This window comes from Oncorhynchus mykiss, chromosome 1 (assembly GCF_057628025.1).
Source record: "Oncorhynchus mykiss isolate SJ-2025 chromosome 1, ASM5762802v1, whole genome shotgun sequence".
Lineage (NCBI taxonomy): Eukaryota > Metazoa > Chordata > Actinopteri > Salmoniformes > Salmonidae > Oncorhynchus > Oncorhynchus mykiss.
In genome coordinates, this window is record NC_143022.1 from 53,999,108 (window position 1) to 54,015,314 (window position 16,207).

General features: G+C 44.9%; 1 protein-coding gene across 1 annotated transcript in view; it reads right to left on the reverse strand.

The window, feature by feature from the left end:
* Positions 1-16,207, reverse strand: part of LOC110524646 (PDZ domain-containing RING finger protein 4) — a 109,221-nt gene that overhangs the window by 26,299 nt on the left and 66,715 nt on the right. Inside the window, exon 4 of the mRNA XM_021604493.3 lies at positions 6,730-6,828. Coding sequence (XP_021460168.2) covers positions 6,730-6,828 — 99 coding nt within the window. The remainder of the gene's footprint in view (positions 1-6,729; positions 6,829-16,207) is intronic.

Here is a 16,207-nt window from a genome sequence, read left to right on the forward strand (position 1 = left end):
AACATTATTTAGCGTCGAAGTTCCCCAAGAACACAGTGGCCTCCACCATTCTTAAATGGAAGAAGTTTGGAACCACCAAGACTCTTCCTAGAGCTGGCCGCCCGGACAAACTGAGCAATTGGACGAGAAGGGCCTTGGTCAGGGAGGTGACCAAGAACCCGATGGTCACTCTAACATAGCTCCAGAGGTCCTCTGTAGAGATGGGAGAACCTTCCAGAAGGACAACCATCTTTGCAGCACTCCACCAATCAGGCCTTTATGGTTGAGGCCAGATGGAAGTCACTCTTCAGTACATTAAAACCCGCTTGGAGTTTGCCAAAAGGCACCTAAAGGACTCTCAGACCATGAGAAACAAGATTCTCTGGTCTGATGAAACCAATATTGGAATCTTTGGCCTGAATGCCAAGCGTCACGTCTGGAGGAAACCTGGCATCTTCCATATGGTGAAGCATGGTTGAGGCAGCATCATGCTGTGTGGGATGTTTTTCAGCAGCAGGGACTGGGAGACTGGCCAGGATCGAGGGAAAGATGAACGGAGCAAAGTACAGTGAGATCCTTGATGAAACCTGCTCCAGAGCGCTCAGGACCTCAGACTGGGGCGAAGGTTCAACTTCCAACAGGACAACGACCCTAAGTACACAGCCAAGACAACGCAGGAGTGACTTCAGCACAAATATCTGAACGACTTGAGTGGCCTAAGCAGAACACAGACTTGAACTTGATCGAAAATCTCTGGAGAGACCTGAAGATGGTTGTGCATCAACGCTCCCCATCCAACCTGACAGAGCTTGAGAGGAGGATCTGCAGAGAAGAATGGAAGAAACTCCCCAAATACAGGTGTGCCAAACTTGTAGTGTCATACCCAAGAAGAATCGAGGCTGTAATCACTGCCAAAGGTGCTTCAACAAAGTACTGAGTAAAGGGTCTGAATACTTATGTAAATTTATTTTTACAATTTTTATATATAACTTTGCAAACTTTTCTAAAAACCAGTTTTTGCTTTGTCATTATGGGGTATTGTGTGTAGATTGATGAGGGGGGGAAAAACAATTGAATAGTTTTTAGAATAAGGCTGTAACGTAATAAAATGTGGAAAAAGTCATGGGTTCTGAATACTTTCGGGAATGCACTGTATTTACTATGATCCACAGTGATTGTAGTCCATAGTAATTGTAGTATGGTAGTACAATTATGTTAACCTATTTTACATAAAATGCACATGAAACCTCAAAGAACCGATAAACACACAGGACTGGTGGAAATGCATGCATACATTATTTTATCAAGTTGATTTACATTTTCTTTTATCAACAACTACAGTGCCTTGCGAAAGTATTCGGCCCCCTTGAACTTTGCGACCTTTTGCCACATTTCAGGCTTCAAACATAAAGATATAAAACTGTATTTTTTTGTGAAGAATCAACAACAAGTGGGACACAATCATGAAGTGGAACGACATTTATTGGATATTTCAAACTTTTTTAACAAATCAAAAACTGAAAAATTGGGCGTGCAAAATTATTCAGCCCCCTTAAGTTAATACTTTGTAGCGCCACCTTTTGCTGCGATTGTGATAACATGCGTCTTGGTGAGAGGTGTAGGAGTCAGGCGCAGGAGAGCAGGGATGTCTGAGGAGCGTGTTTAATAATAGTCCAGCAATGCAAATGGCACAGAACAAAAATCCCAAAACTACGCTCTCGAATAATCGTGCAAACACACGGAGGAACTAACACAGTTCCGACACTTTACATACACGTGCGTAAATGCGAAAAAAACAACAAACATCAAATACCATCGAACGCAATACACACAAGTCTAATCCTGCACGAATTACGGCAGGTAACAGCTGCCCTATATACCCACAGAAATCAAAGCAATTGAAAACCAGGTGTGAAAAGGAACACAGACAAAACAACCAGAAAAAGAAAAAGGGATCGGTAGTGGCTAGTAGACCGGCGACGCCGAGCGCCGCCCGAACAGGGAGAGAAGTTACCCTCGGTAGAAGTCGTGACAGTACCCCCCCCCCTGACGCGCGGCTCCCGCAGCGCGACGACGCCGGCCTCGAGGACGACCCGGAGGACGAGGCGCAGGGCGATCCGGATGGAGGCGGTGAAACTCCCTTAGCATAGGAGGATCCAGTACGTCCTCCACCGGCACCCAGCATCTCTCCTCCGGACCGTACCCCTCCCAGTCCACGAGGTACTGAAGACCCCCCACCCGACGCCTCGAGTCCAGTATGGACCGAACTGCATACGCCGGCGCCCCCCTGATGTCCAGCACGGGAGCCGAGGTAAAAAGAGCCTTCAGGCGACCAAAAGCCCTGTCCGCCTCAGCCGACCACCCCAGACGCGTCGGCCCCCCCTTCAGCAGTGACGTAATGGGCGCAGCCACCTGCCCAAAACCCCGGATAAACCTCCGGTAGTAGTTGGCAAACCCTAAGAACCGCTGCACCTCCTTTACCGTGGTTGGAGTCGGCCAATTACTCACGGCTGCAATGCGGTCATCCTCCATCACCAACCCCGATGTGGAAATGCGATATCCAAGGAAGGAGACGGCCTGTTGGAAGAACGAGCATTTCTCAGCCTTGACGTACAGGTCATGCTCCAACAGTCTCCCAAGTACCCTGCGCACCAGAGACACATGCGCGGCCCGTGTAGCGGAATAGACCAGAATATCATCGATGTAAACCACCACACCCTGACCGTGCAGATCCCTGAGAATCTCATCCACAAAAGATTGGAAGACTGCTGGAGCATTCTTCAAACCGTACGGCATGACGAGGTACTCATAATGGCCGGATGTGGTACTAAACGCCGTCTTCCACTCATCTCCCTTCCGGATACGCACCAAGTTATATGCACTCCTGAGATCCAGTTTTGTGAAAAACCGTGCTCCGTGAAATGACTCAATCGCCGTGGCAATGAGAGGTAGCGGGTAACTATACCCCACCGTGATGGAATTTAGACCTCTATAGTCAATGCACGGACGCAGACCACCCTCCTTCTTCTTCACAAAAAAGAAACTCGAGGAGGCAGGTGAGATGGAGGGCTGAATGAACCCCTGCCCCAGAGATTCCGATATGTATGTCTCCATAGCCACCGTCTCCTCCTGTGACAGGGGATACACGTGACTCCTGGGAAGTGCAGCGCCTACCAGGAGATTTATCGCACAATCCCCTCGTCGATGAGGTGGTAATTGGGTCGCCTTCTTTTTACAGAAGGCAATAGCCAAATCGGCATATTCTGAGGGAATGTGCACGGTGGAGACTTGGTCTGGACTCTCCACCGTTGTAGCACCGATGGAAACTCCTACACACCTGCCTGAGCACTCCTCCGACCACCCCTGTAGAGCCCTCTGTTGCCACGAAATCCTGGGGTTGTGACGGGCCAACCAGGGGATCCCCAACACCACCGGAAACGCAGGAGAATCAATGAGGAAGAGACTAATTCTCTCCTCATGACCCTCCTGCGTAACCATATCCAGTGGCGCCGTGGCCTCCCTGACTAGCCCTGACCCTAATGGTCGGCTATCTAAGGCGTGCACTGGGAAGGGTTTATCCAGCTGAACAAGGGGAATCCCTAACCTGTTCGCTTAACCGCGGTCAATAAAATTCCCCGCCGCGCCTGAATCTACTAGCGCCTTATGCCGGGAAAGAGGGGAAAATTTAGGAAAAACAATCCATACATACACGTGACCAACAGGGGGCTCTGGGTGAGCCTGGTGCCGACTCACCTGAGGTGTCCGGGCAGTGCTCGGCCTGGCGTCTCGACTCCCGGGGGGACCCCCCCAGCACCGGTCAGCAGTGTGCCCTCTGCGACCACAGCTGGCACAGGAAAGGCCCCCTCCTCCGGTCGCCCTCGCTGAAGCACCTCCTAGCTCCATGGGTGTTGGAGTGGTGGAGCTGGGAGATGGAACTGACAGAGCCCGATCTGGACGTCCGCGGGTCGCCAGCAAGTTGTCCAACCGAATGGACATGTCGATCAATTGGTCCAAGGACAGGGTGGTGTCTCTACAGGCCAGCTCCCTACGGACGTCCTCACGCAAACTACACCTATAGTGATCGATCAAGGCCCTGTCGTTCCATTCCGCGCCAGCGGCCAAGGTCCGGAACTCTAGAGCAAAGTCCTGAGCACTCCTCCTCTCCTGCCTCAGATGGAACAGCCGTTCACCCGCCGCTCGACCCTCAGGTGGGTGATCAAACACGGCCCGAAAGCGGCGGGTGAACTCTGGGTAGTGGTCCCTCGCCGAGTCAGGATCGTTCCACACCGCGTTGGCCCACTCCAGGGCTTTACCTGCGAGGCAGGAGACGAGGGCGTTCACGCTCTCACCCCCCGAAGGAGCCGGACGAACGGTCGCCAGGTATAGGTCCATCTGGAGTAAGAAGCCCTGGCACCCGGCCGCCGTCCCATCATACTCCCTCGGGAGGGCGAGTCGAATTCCACTGTGCTCAGGCAATGAAGGAGAGGGTAGTGGTACTGGTTGGGGTGTAGCTGATAACGGTGTGGGAAGGCCACCTCTCTCCCATCTCTCCATCGTCGCCATCACCTGATCCATGGCGGTCCCCAGTCGGTGTAACACTGCCGTGTGGTGTTGAACTCGCTCCTCCACGGACCCTGGAAGTGCGTCCGCTCCTGCTGACTCCATAATTATATTGGTGCAGGATTCTGTGATAACATGCGTCTTGGTGAGAGGTGTAGGAGTCAGGCGCAGGAGAGCAGGGATGTCTGAGGAGCGTGTTTAATAATAGTCCAGCAATGCAAATGGCACAGAACAAAAAATCCCAAAACTACGCTCTCGAATAATCGTGCAAACACACGGAGGAACTAACACAGTTCCGACACTTTACATACACGTGCGTAAATGCGAAAAAAACAACAAACATCAAATACCATCGAACGCAATACACACAAGTCTAATCCTGCACGAATTACGGCAGGTAACAGCTGCCCTATATACCCACAGAAATCAAAGCAATTGAAAACCAGGTGTGAAAAGGAACACAGACAAAACAACCAGAAAAAGAAAAAGGGATCGGTAGTGGCTAGTAGACCGGCGACGCCGAGCGCCGCCCGAACAGGGAGAGAAGTTACCCTCGGTAGAAGTCGTGACAGCGATTATAGCTGTAAGTCGCTTGGGGTATGTCTCTATCAGTTTTGCACATCGAGAGACTGACATTTTTTCCCATTCCTCCTTGCAAAACAGCTCGAGCTCAGTGAGGTTGGATGGAGAGCATTTGTGAACAGCAGTTTTCAGTTCTTTCCACAGATTCTCGATTGGATTCAGGTCTGGACTTTGACTTGGCCATTCTAACACCTGGATATGTTTATTTTTGAACCATTCCATTGTAGATTTTGCTTTATGTTTTGGATCATTGTCTTGTTGGAAGACAAATCTCCGTCCCAGTCTCAGGTCTTTTGCAGACTCCATCAGGTTTTCTTCCAGAATGGTCCTGTATTTGGCTCCATCCATCTTCCCATCAATTTTAACCATCTTCCCTGTCCCTGCTGAAGAAAAGCAGGCCCAAACCATGATGCTGCCACCACCATGTTTGACAGTGGGGATGGTGTGTTCAGCTGTGTTGCATTGTTGCCAAAAAGTTCCATTTTGGTTTCATCTGACCAGAGCACCTTCTTCCACATGTTTGGTGTGTCTCCCAGGTGGCTTGTGGCAAACTTTAAACAACACTTTTTATGGATATCTTTAAGAAATGGCTTTCTTCTTGCCACTCTCCCATAAAGGCCAGATTTGTGCAATATACGACTGATTGTTGTCCTATGGACAGAGTCTCCCACCTCATCTGTAGATCTCTGCAGTTCATCCAGAGTGATCATGGGCCTCTTGGCTGCATCTCTGATCAGTCTTCTCCTTGTATGAGCTGAAAGTTTAGAGGGACGGCCAGGTCTTGGTAGATTTGCAGTGGTCTGATACTCCTTCCATTTCAATATTATCGCTTGCACAGTGCTCCTTGGGTTGTTTAAAACTTGGGAAATATTTTTGTATCCAAATCCGGCTTTAAACTTCTTCACAACAGTATCTCGGACCTGCCTGGTGTGTTCCTTGTTCTTCATGATGCTCTCTGCGCTTTTAACGGACCTCTGAGACTATCACAGTGCAGGTGCATTTATACGGAGACTTGATTACACACAGGTGGATTGTATTTATCCTCATTAGTCATTTAGGTCAACATTGGATCATTCAGAGATCCTCACTGAACTTCCGGAGAGAGTTTGCTGCACTGAAAGTAAAGGGGCTGAATAATTTTGCACGCCCAATTTTTCAGTTTTTGATTTGTTAAAAAAGTTTGTAATATCCAATAAATGTCGTTCCACTTCATGATTGTGTCCCACTTGTTGTTGATTCTTCACAAAAAAATACAGTTTTATATCTTTATGTTTGAAGCCTGAAATGTGGCAAAAGGTCGCAAAGTTCAAGGGGGCCGAATACTTTCGCAAGGCACTGTATAAATAGTAGCTGTTATTTTGGTGTTTGTTCAAGAACTCTGAGGAAAGGAAGCATTTGTACACTGCTGAGTGTTGTGACATTAGACGTGTAGGTGAAGTGAGAACTTCAAAAGTACCTATTTCTGAACAAGTCTGGCGTATATAATACCGTTTTCATAAGTGAAAACTGTAAGGATGGAGAGAGAGAAGAAGAAGAAGAAGAAGAATGAGAAGAATAAATACAGCAGCAGTTCCCTAGCCACCCTCAGTCTCACTCCTGCTGTCTCACCTCACTGACATAGATAGCCATGTCCTCCTCCTCGTCTGTCCTGTAGCACAACGTCAGGCCCAGCTTCTCCTGGCTGTTCAGTCGACACAGCTCCACCTCCTGCAGACATACGGAGGACAGAGGTCAACAAAACCACACACGGATAACAACACTAACCAGCTGTTGAGTCGAACACAGCTCTTGGGGCGGCAGGGTAGCCTAGTGGTTAGAGCGTTGGACTAGTAACCGGAAGGTTGCAAGTTCAAATCCCAGAGCTGACAAGGTACAAATCTATCATTCTGCCCCTGAACAGGCAGTTAACCCACTAGGCTGTCATTGAAAATAAGAATTTGTTCTTAACTGACTTGCCTAGTTAAATAAAGGTAAAATAAAATATCACCTATACACACAGAAGGGACAAGAACACACCAGCTGTTGTAGGTGTGCCAAGTACATCAATGTATTAAAAAATGCAGTTATTGAAGCTGTAGCCATCATACCCGACTTGCTATCAAACAGCATATTAACTTTGGCTGGGAGCTTATCTTAACTGTGTGTGATTAAAGCTGTTCTCTAAACGCTCAGTGAACGGCTTGATCAGTCATGTCTTTGATAACTGTCAGAAGCTCTCAAGTGTTTTTACCGAGCAGCTACAGCCTAATATTAGATTATTAGTTGGTAAATAAACCCATATAATTATGCTAACGTAGTGAAAATATTCAGAGTTGCATGACCCACCACTGAAGTATTCCTCATCTCTGAAGAGTCCTCATGGAGAGACAACCCACAAACCGGGAACAAACCGGGAACATTAGCTAATATTCCCATTAAGTTATGGTTTTATCAAACATTAGGATGAGAACATCCCCAAAACATTCAAAGAATGTTTTTGATAACAAAAAAAAGATGAAATATCCTAACATTCACTATAATGTTCCCAGCAAACCAGAATTGGTTCTGTGAAAGTTTCCAGAACAATCGTTAGGTTGCAGCAAATGTTCTCATAACACAAAAACTGTCGAGTCATGCTGATGATCATATAAAACATTTGCCTTGATGTTGTCTGAATGTTCCGATAACACATTTAGTCTGTTCTTTAAAGGTTCCCAAATGTTTGTCGAAACAGTATGGTGGGATCATTGTGTTGGACATCACAAAAGACAAACTATCCAGTTGTGAAGATGACTATACAATGTATATTTTAGAATGAAAAAACATTCACTTGATGCTACAAGAACATTTCCCAAAACACATTTTTTGATGTTCTTTAAAAGTTCCTAAAACATTTCTTTAGGTTATGGGAACATTGTTGGGATATGGCAAGAGAACTGTTCAGTTGTGCAGACATTCAGAGAATGTTTGTATCATGTTGCACACCACATTCATTTGATGTTGCAAGAATGTTGACAGAACAGCCTTTCTGGGTTATTTAAAGGTTCCTGAAACATGTTGTGGTAACCGTGTGGACACATTGCAAGACATAGGTTCCAAAAGCACAAAATATGCTCAGTTGTGATGCCATTCATACAATGTTTAAGATTGCACAGGACATTCCTTAAATGTTGTAAGAATGTTGACAGAACACCTGGTCTAAGTCCTGTCAGTACAATTATGTGAATATCACAAGAATATTCTTGTAACGTCCCAGACTCCCAAAACGTAATAAAATGTTCTGGAAATCTTTAAGAGTTTGCACAGAACATTCCTACAATGTTCCACAATTTCCAAATAAGTATTTTTATTTTTTATTTTATTTATTTAACCTTTATTTAACTAGGCAAGTCAGTTAAGAACAAATTCTTATTTACGATGATGGCCTACCAAAAGGAAAAAGGCCTCCTGCGGGGACGGGATAAAAAAACAAAACATAAATACAATATAAATATAGGACAAAACACACATCACAACAAGAGACACAGCACAACACTACATAAAGAGAGACCTAAAGACAACAACATAGCAAGGCAGCAACACATGACAACACAGCATGGTAGCAACACAACATAACAACAACATGGTAGCAGAAAAAAATGGGATGTGTCCTATAAGTAGTAGTATTGGTGGCAAATCTGATGGCCGAATGGTAAAGAACAGCTAGCCGCTCGAGAGCACCCTTACCTGCCGATCTATATATTATGTCTCCGTAATCTAGCATGGGTAGGACGGTCATCGGAATCAGGGTTAGTTTGGCAGCCGGGGTGAAAGAGGAGCGATTACGATAGAGGAAACCAAGTCTAGATTTAACCTTAGCCTGCAGCTGTGATATGTGCTGAGAGAAGGACAGTGCACCATCTAGCCATACTCCAAAGTACTTGTATGAGGTGACTACTTCAAGCTCTAAACCTTCAGAGGTAGTAATAACACCTGTGGGAAGAGGGGTGTTCTTCTTACCAAACCACATGACCTTTGTTTTGGATGTATTCAAAACAAGGTTAACTTCTTCGATATAGGGGGCGCTCTTTTAATTTTTGGATGAACAAGATATTTTGTCACGAAAAGATGCTCGACTATGCATATAATTGACAGCTTTGGAAAGAAAACACTCTGACGTTTCCAAAACTGCAAAGATATTGTCTGTGAGTGCCACAGAACTGATGCTACAGGCGAAACCAAGATGAAATTTCAAACAGGAAGTGCCCCAGATTTTGAAGGCGCTGTGTTCCAATGTCTCCTTATATGGCTGTGAATGGAACAGGAATGAGCTTACACTCTATGTCGTTTCCCCAAGGTTTCCGCAGCATTGTGACGTATTTGTAGGCATATCATTGGAAGATTGACCATTTTACACTACATCTACCAGGTTCTCGCTTGGTGTCCTCTGTCGCAATTATTGCATTATCTCCAGCTGCGTGTATTTTTCCGTTTGCTTCCAAGGAGAAACACAACTGCCACGAATGATTTATCATCGAATAGATATGTGAAAAACACCTTGAGGATTGATTCTAAACAACGTTTGCCATGTTTCTGTCGATATTATGGAGTTAATTTGGAAAAAAGTTTGGCGTTGTAATGACTGAATTTTCGGGGTTTTTTCTTAGCAAAACGTGATGAACAAAACAGAGCGATTTCTCCTACACAAATAATATTTTTGGAAAAAATGAACATTTGCTATCTAACTGAGAGTCTCCTCATTGAAAACATCCGAAGTTCTTCAAAGGTAAATTATTTTATTTGAATGCTTTTCTTGTTTTTGTGAAAATGTTGTCTGCTGAATGCTAGGCTTAATGCTATGCTAGCTATCAATACTCTTACACAAATGCTTGTGTAGCTATGGTTGAAAAGCATATTTTGAAAATCTGAGATGACAGTGTTGTTAACAAAAGGCTAAGCTTGTGAGTGAATATATTTATCTCATTTCATGAATAGTTAACGTTGCGTTATGGTAATGAGCTTGAGGCTATGATTACGCTCCCGGTGACGGGATTGCTCGACGCAAGAAGTTAAGGGTAGAGAAAGCTTGTTGGACACTAAGAAAGCTTTGTTGTAGAGCATTTAACACAAAATCCGGGGAGGGGCCAGCTGAGTATAAGACTACTGTCTGCATATAAATGGATGAGAGAGCTCCCTACTGCCTGAGCTATGTTGTTGATGTAAATTGAGAAGAGCGTGGGACCTATGATCGAGCCTTGGGGTACTCCCTTGGAAACAGGCAGTGGCTGTGACAGCAGATTTTCTGACTTTATACACTGCACTCTTTGAGAGAAGTAGTTAGCAAGCCAGGCCAAAGACACCTCAGAGACACCAATACTCCTTAGCCGGCCCACAAGAATGGAATGGTCTACCGTATCAAAAGCTTTGGCCAAGTCAATAGAAATAGCAGCACAATATTGCTTAGAATCAAGGGCAACGGTGACGTCATTGAGGACCTTTAAGGTTGCAGTGACACATCCATAACCTGAGCGGAAACCAGATTGCATACCAGAGAGAATACTATAGACATCAAGAAAGCCAGTCAGTTGATTATTGACAAGTTTTTCCAACACTTTTGATAAACAGGGCAAAATAGAAATAGGCCTATAACAGTTAGGATCAGGTTGATCTTCCCTTTTAAATAAAGGATGAACTGTGGCTGCCTTCCAAGCAATGGGAACCTCCGGAGAAAGGAGAGACAGGTTAAAAAGGTTTGAGATAGGCTTGGCGATGATAGCAGCAGCAACCTTAAAGAAGAAAGTGTTTTTTGGGTTTAGTTTAAGGAGCTCCTTTAGCACCTCAGACTCAGTGACTGCCTGCAGGGAGAAACTTTGTTGCAGGACAGGGGAAAAAGAGGTTGAAGCATCAGGGATAACCGTATTAGAAGGGGTGGGAGATGAGGAAATGTTGGACGGGCAAGGAGGCATGGCTGAGTCAAATAGGAATCCTGACTTAATGAAGTGGTGATTAAAGAGCTCAGCCATGTGCTTCTTGTCAGTAACAACCACATCATCAACATTAAGGGACATGGGCAGCTGTGAGGAGGAGGGTTTATTCTCCAGGTCTTTAACCATTTCCCCAGAACCTCTTGGGGTTAGACCCACAGAGCAAGAACTGCTCCTTAAAGTAGCTAACTTTGGCCTTCCCGGATAGCCTGAGTGCACTTATTTCTCATTTGCCTGAACGATAGCCAGTCAGCTTGAGTATGCGTGTGCCGAGCCTTTCGCCAGATGCAATTCTTGAGGCGGAGTGACTCAATAAGATCACCCTCGAACCAGGGGCTGAACCTGTTTTTAATTCTCATTTTCCTTTTTGGGGGCGTGTGACATTTATGACGTTCATAGGATATTTGTTTTAGGTTTAACATAATATTCCATTGATGGGCAACCTAATTAAATGTTCTGGGAACCTTTAAAGAACCAATAACAACTGGACAGTTTCAGAGTTTGTGAAAATTTATTTTGTGATGTTGCCCACAATGTTCCCACTATACTTTTGCATGAAAGGGGGCCAAAGCCATATCAATCATATCAATACCATATAATCATATGGCCTTGCATACCACACACCTTTAGATTAATAGCTATTTTCTGAACCTAATGGACATAAATAGCAGGACATTGATAACGGAAGGAAATTACATCTCCATCATCACTTTCAAAAATCATTACACACATACAGTAGGGTAGGCTACAGCACCAACAACACAGACAACTAGAAAAACAACAAATAATCCAGCTGGTTGTGTCCCAATGTTATAACATGTCTGGGGTGTTGAGGGGAATCGAGTGTGAAATGGCCTCTCCACAAGGCCTTCATTAACGCACCACAGACTCCTCTAGACACTGTGTATGTGTGCGTACGTGCTTGCATGCGTGTGGCTGTGTGTGTGTGTGTGTGTGTGTGTGTGTGTGTGTGTGTGTGTGTGTAGAACAGGGGCGAAGGGGCAAAGGGGGCTCAAATAGGTTTGGGAAGAAGAAATAAAGGAAATAGAGAGATTCATTTTCTCCGTGACATCTGTGGGTTGGCTGGTTACACGTGTCAGATATGTCAGACACTTTGGGAGCGAGGGGAGAAGAGGGGGGGATCAGAGACCAAAGGCTGGAAGAGGAGAGAGCGGAAAGTGGGAGCAAATAGAGCTGCCACAGACAGCCACCTGGTGCCTCTCCACTCCAGCAATACTGTATGTCCTCTCATTGAGACACTCCCTAAGGCTCCCACTCCCAATCTACCACAGCCCCATCCACCCCATTTCCTCTCCCACCAAAGCCCTCCGCCCCCTTCCCATCCTCCCCTGCTCCACCCTGGCCATACTGTATATGCCCCCATCCCCTTCTAGCCACTGACTCCCCCAAGGCTCTCCCCCCTCCTCCTCCCTCTTTACCCCCATCCTTCCCACTGTGACAGACCATCAAAGAGACCCGGTGTCCATTGACATTTAAGAACAAAAATATATTTCACCTTTATTTAACCAGGTAGGCTGGGCCTGGCCAAGATAAAGCAAAGCAGTGCGACACAAACAACAACACATGGAATAAACAAACATACAGTCAGTAACACAATAGAAAAAAGTATATGTACAGTGTGTGCAAATGAGGTAAGATAAGGGAGGTAAGGAAATAAATAGGCCATAGTGGCGAAATAATTACTATTTAGCAAATAAACACAGATGAATGAAGATGAAAGATGAATGTGCAAGTAGAGATACTGGGGTGCAAATGAGCAAAAAAAATAGTATGGGGATGAGGTAGTTGGATGGGCTATTTACAGATGGGCTATGTACAGGTGCTGTGATCTGTGAGCTGCTCTGACAGCTGGTGCTTAAAGTTAGTGAGGGAGATATGAGTCTCTAGTTTCAGTGATTTTTGCAATTCGTTCCAGTCATTGGCAGCAGAGAACTGGAAGGAAAGGCGGCCAAAGGAGGAATTGGCTTCGGGGGTGACCAGTGAAATATACCTGCTGGAGTGCGTGCTACGGGTGGATGCTGCTATGGTGACCAGTGAGCTGAGATAAGGCGGGGCTTTACCTAACAAAGACTTATAGATGACCTGGAGCCAGTGGGTTTGGCGACGAAAATGAAACGAGGGCCAGCCAACGGGAGCATACAGGTCACAGTGGTGGGTAGTATATGGAGCTTTGGTGACAAAACGGATGGCACTGTGATAGACTGCATCCAATTTGCTGAGTAGAGTGTTGGAGGCTGTTTTGTAAATGACATCGCCGAAGTCAAGTCAAGTCAAGTCAGTTTTACGAGGGTATGTTTGGCAGCATGAGTGAAATAGGAAGCCGATTCTAGATTTAATTTTGGATTGGAGATGCTTAATGTGAGTCTGGAAGGAGAGTTTACAGTCTAACCAGACACCTATGTATTTGTAGATGTCCACATATTCTAAGTCAGAACTGTCCAGAGTAGTGATGCTGGACGGGCAGGCAGGTGCTGGTAGCGATCGGTTGAAGAGCATGCATTTAGTTTTACGTGCATTTAAGAGCAGTTGGAGGCCACGGAAGGAGAGTTGCATGGCATTGAAGCTCGTCTGGAGGTTAGTTAACACAGCGTCCAAAGAAGGGCCAGAAGTATACAGAATGGTATCATCTGCGTAGAGGTGGATCAGAGAATCACCAGCAGCAAGAGCGACATCATTGATGTATACAGAGAAGTCGGCCTGAGAATTGAACCCTGTGGCATAGAGACTGCCAGAGGTCCGGACAACAGGCCCTCCTCCGATTTGACACACTTGAACACTGTCTGATAAGTAGTTGGTGAGCCAGGCGAGGCAATCATTTGAGAAACCAAGGCTGGTGAGTCTGCCAATAAGAATGTGGTGATTGACAGAGTCAAAGCCTTGGCCAGGTCTACGAATACAGCTGCACAGTATTGTCTCTTATCGATGGAGGTCATGACCAGCTCGGGAACCAGATTGTATAGCGGAGAAGGCATGGTGGGATTCGAAATGGTTGGTGATCTGTTTGTTAACTTGGCTTTCGAAGACCTTAGAAAGGCAGGGTAGGATATATACAGTATATGTCTGTAGCAGTTTGGGTGCGTGGCAGCTTTCCAATCTTTGGGAATCTCAGACGATACGAAAGAGAGGTTGAACAGGCTAGTAATAGGATTTGCAACAATTTTGGGTGATAGTTTCAGAAAGAGAGACATGCTGCAACACTAATCAACCTGGACTCAGGGGTAGACGTAACATAGTAAATTTAAATCTGTCCTTCTCCATTTCGTATGGTACTGTATGTATTCATTTATGGATGTCTATCATCTGGGGCGGCAGGGTAGCCTAGTGGTTAGAGTGTTGGACTAGAAACCGAAAGGTTGCAAGTTCAAATCCCTGATTTGACAAGGTACAAATCTGTCGTTCTGTCCCTGAACAGGCAGTTAATCCACTGTTCCTAGGCCGTCATTGAAAATAAGAATTTGTTCTTAACTGACTTGCCTAGTTAAATAAAGGTAAAATAAATAAATACATAATCTATTTCGTATGTTACAAAAATGTTAAGAATTTGCAATATGTATGATACTGTGTTACGAATTTCAATTTGTTGTGGCTAAAGTTAGCTAGGTAGCTAAAATTAGCTAGGTTAGCGTTGGGGCTTTTGCTGTGAATGTATTAGCAGTCATGAGTCATGACCACATTAAAATGCCATGTGACCGCTAAGCTACAGTAATCACCTCTTACGCACTCTGGACAAGTAGTACCCAACTCGCTAACGATCATCAGGTCGCTAATAACCTGGTTCTCAAGGCTCTATTTATTGTCCCTCTAACATCAATGCAAATGCAATGGAAAATCACATCAAAAACTTGTCATCAAAACAGTATGTTTTTGTGATTGATCAATTTGAAGAAAGAAGTTCAACAACAGGTTGAAACTGAGTGGAAAACTTTGTCGTTGTGGATGTTGTTTCAAAGCCTAACACAACGAAAATAGACAGCGCTCTCTAAGGTGTTGACTCATTCAAAACACTCATATGCATATTAGAGCTTATGCATACGAATAGGCCTATATTGTCACGGATCCCTCCAGTACTGTTGCTCATTCCGTGAACCAGTTTCGGAGGTCTACGTCACCGGTCTCTAGGCACTGAACTGTCTAATTAAGCACACCTGGTTCCTATTTCCCACAGATTGTATTGGTATAAATGTGCCCTTTGTTCTCCATTGGGCTGTCAATTATTGTTCCAATGTCAGTTGTGCCTGTGAGTACCTGTGCTGTGTTGTTTTGGCTTTTTTGCCATTTGGGATGTGCATATATGATTACAGGTCTCGTCCCATGGTGTATCATTGTGCGATTGTGTTTTCAGGTCTCGTCCCATGTATTTATTCGAGGTACTCCTCGCTCTTTTGTTTGGGTTTCTACCCTGTGTTTTGTATACGTGTTTCTTTGGTCTTGGTCCTCATGCCTTTACATGGCACACTGTAATTTGGGTTAATAAAACCCCTTATTACACATTCCTGCGACTGTCTCCCGATCCTTCACACAACGTGACATATATGTGAGCCAAGCGCAAAAAGAAACATGAATTAAAATAACGATTGTGCTGTTATACAATACATAGCCTACCACATATTACGCATGGCAGAAAAACTGATTTACGATATCTTTCGTACCTAAATGGTCTAGCCTACTGTATAATCCAAAATTAAACAAATTCAGTTAGCCTACAATTATAGTGCATTTGTATTTGATTTTGAATAGCCTAGTAATAGGGTATTTTTTATATTTTCAGAATTAATTACCTTTTAGCTACAGAATATCTTTGTCACGTCCTGACCTTAGTTCCTTTTTTATGTCTCTATTTTAGTTTGGTCAGGGCGTGAGTTGGGGTGGGCATTCTGTTTTGTGTTCTATGTTTTCTATTTCTACGTGTTTGGCCTGGTATGGTTCCCAATCAGAGGCAGCTGGCAATCGTTGTCTCTGATTGAGAACCATACCTAGGCAGCCTATTCTCACACTATGGGTTGTGGGTAGTTATTTTCTGTTTAGTGTTTTTGTTGCAACTTACAGAACTGTTCGTTTGTCGGTTTGTTGTTTTTGTTCACTATTCATCTTTATTAAAATTATTATGAATACGTACCACACTG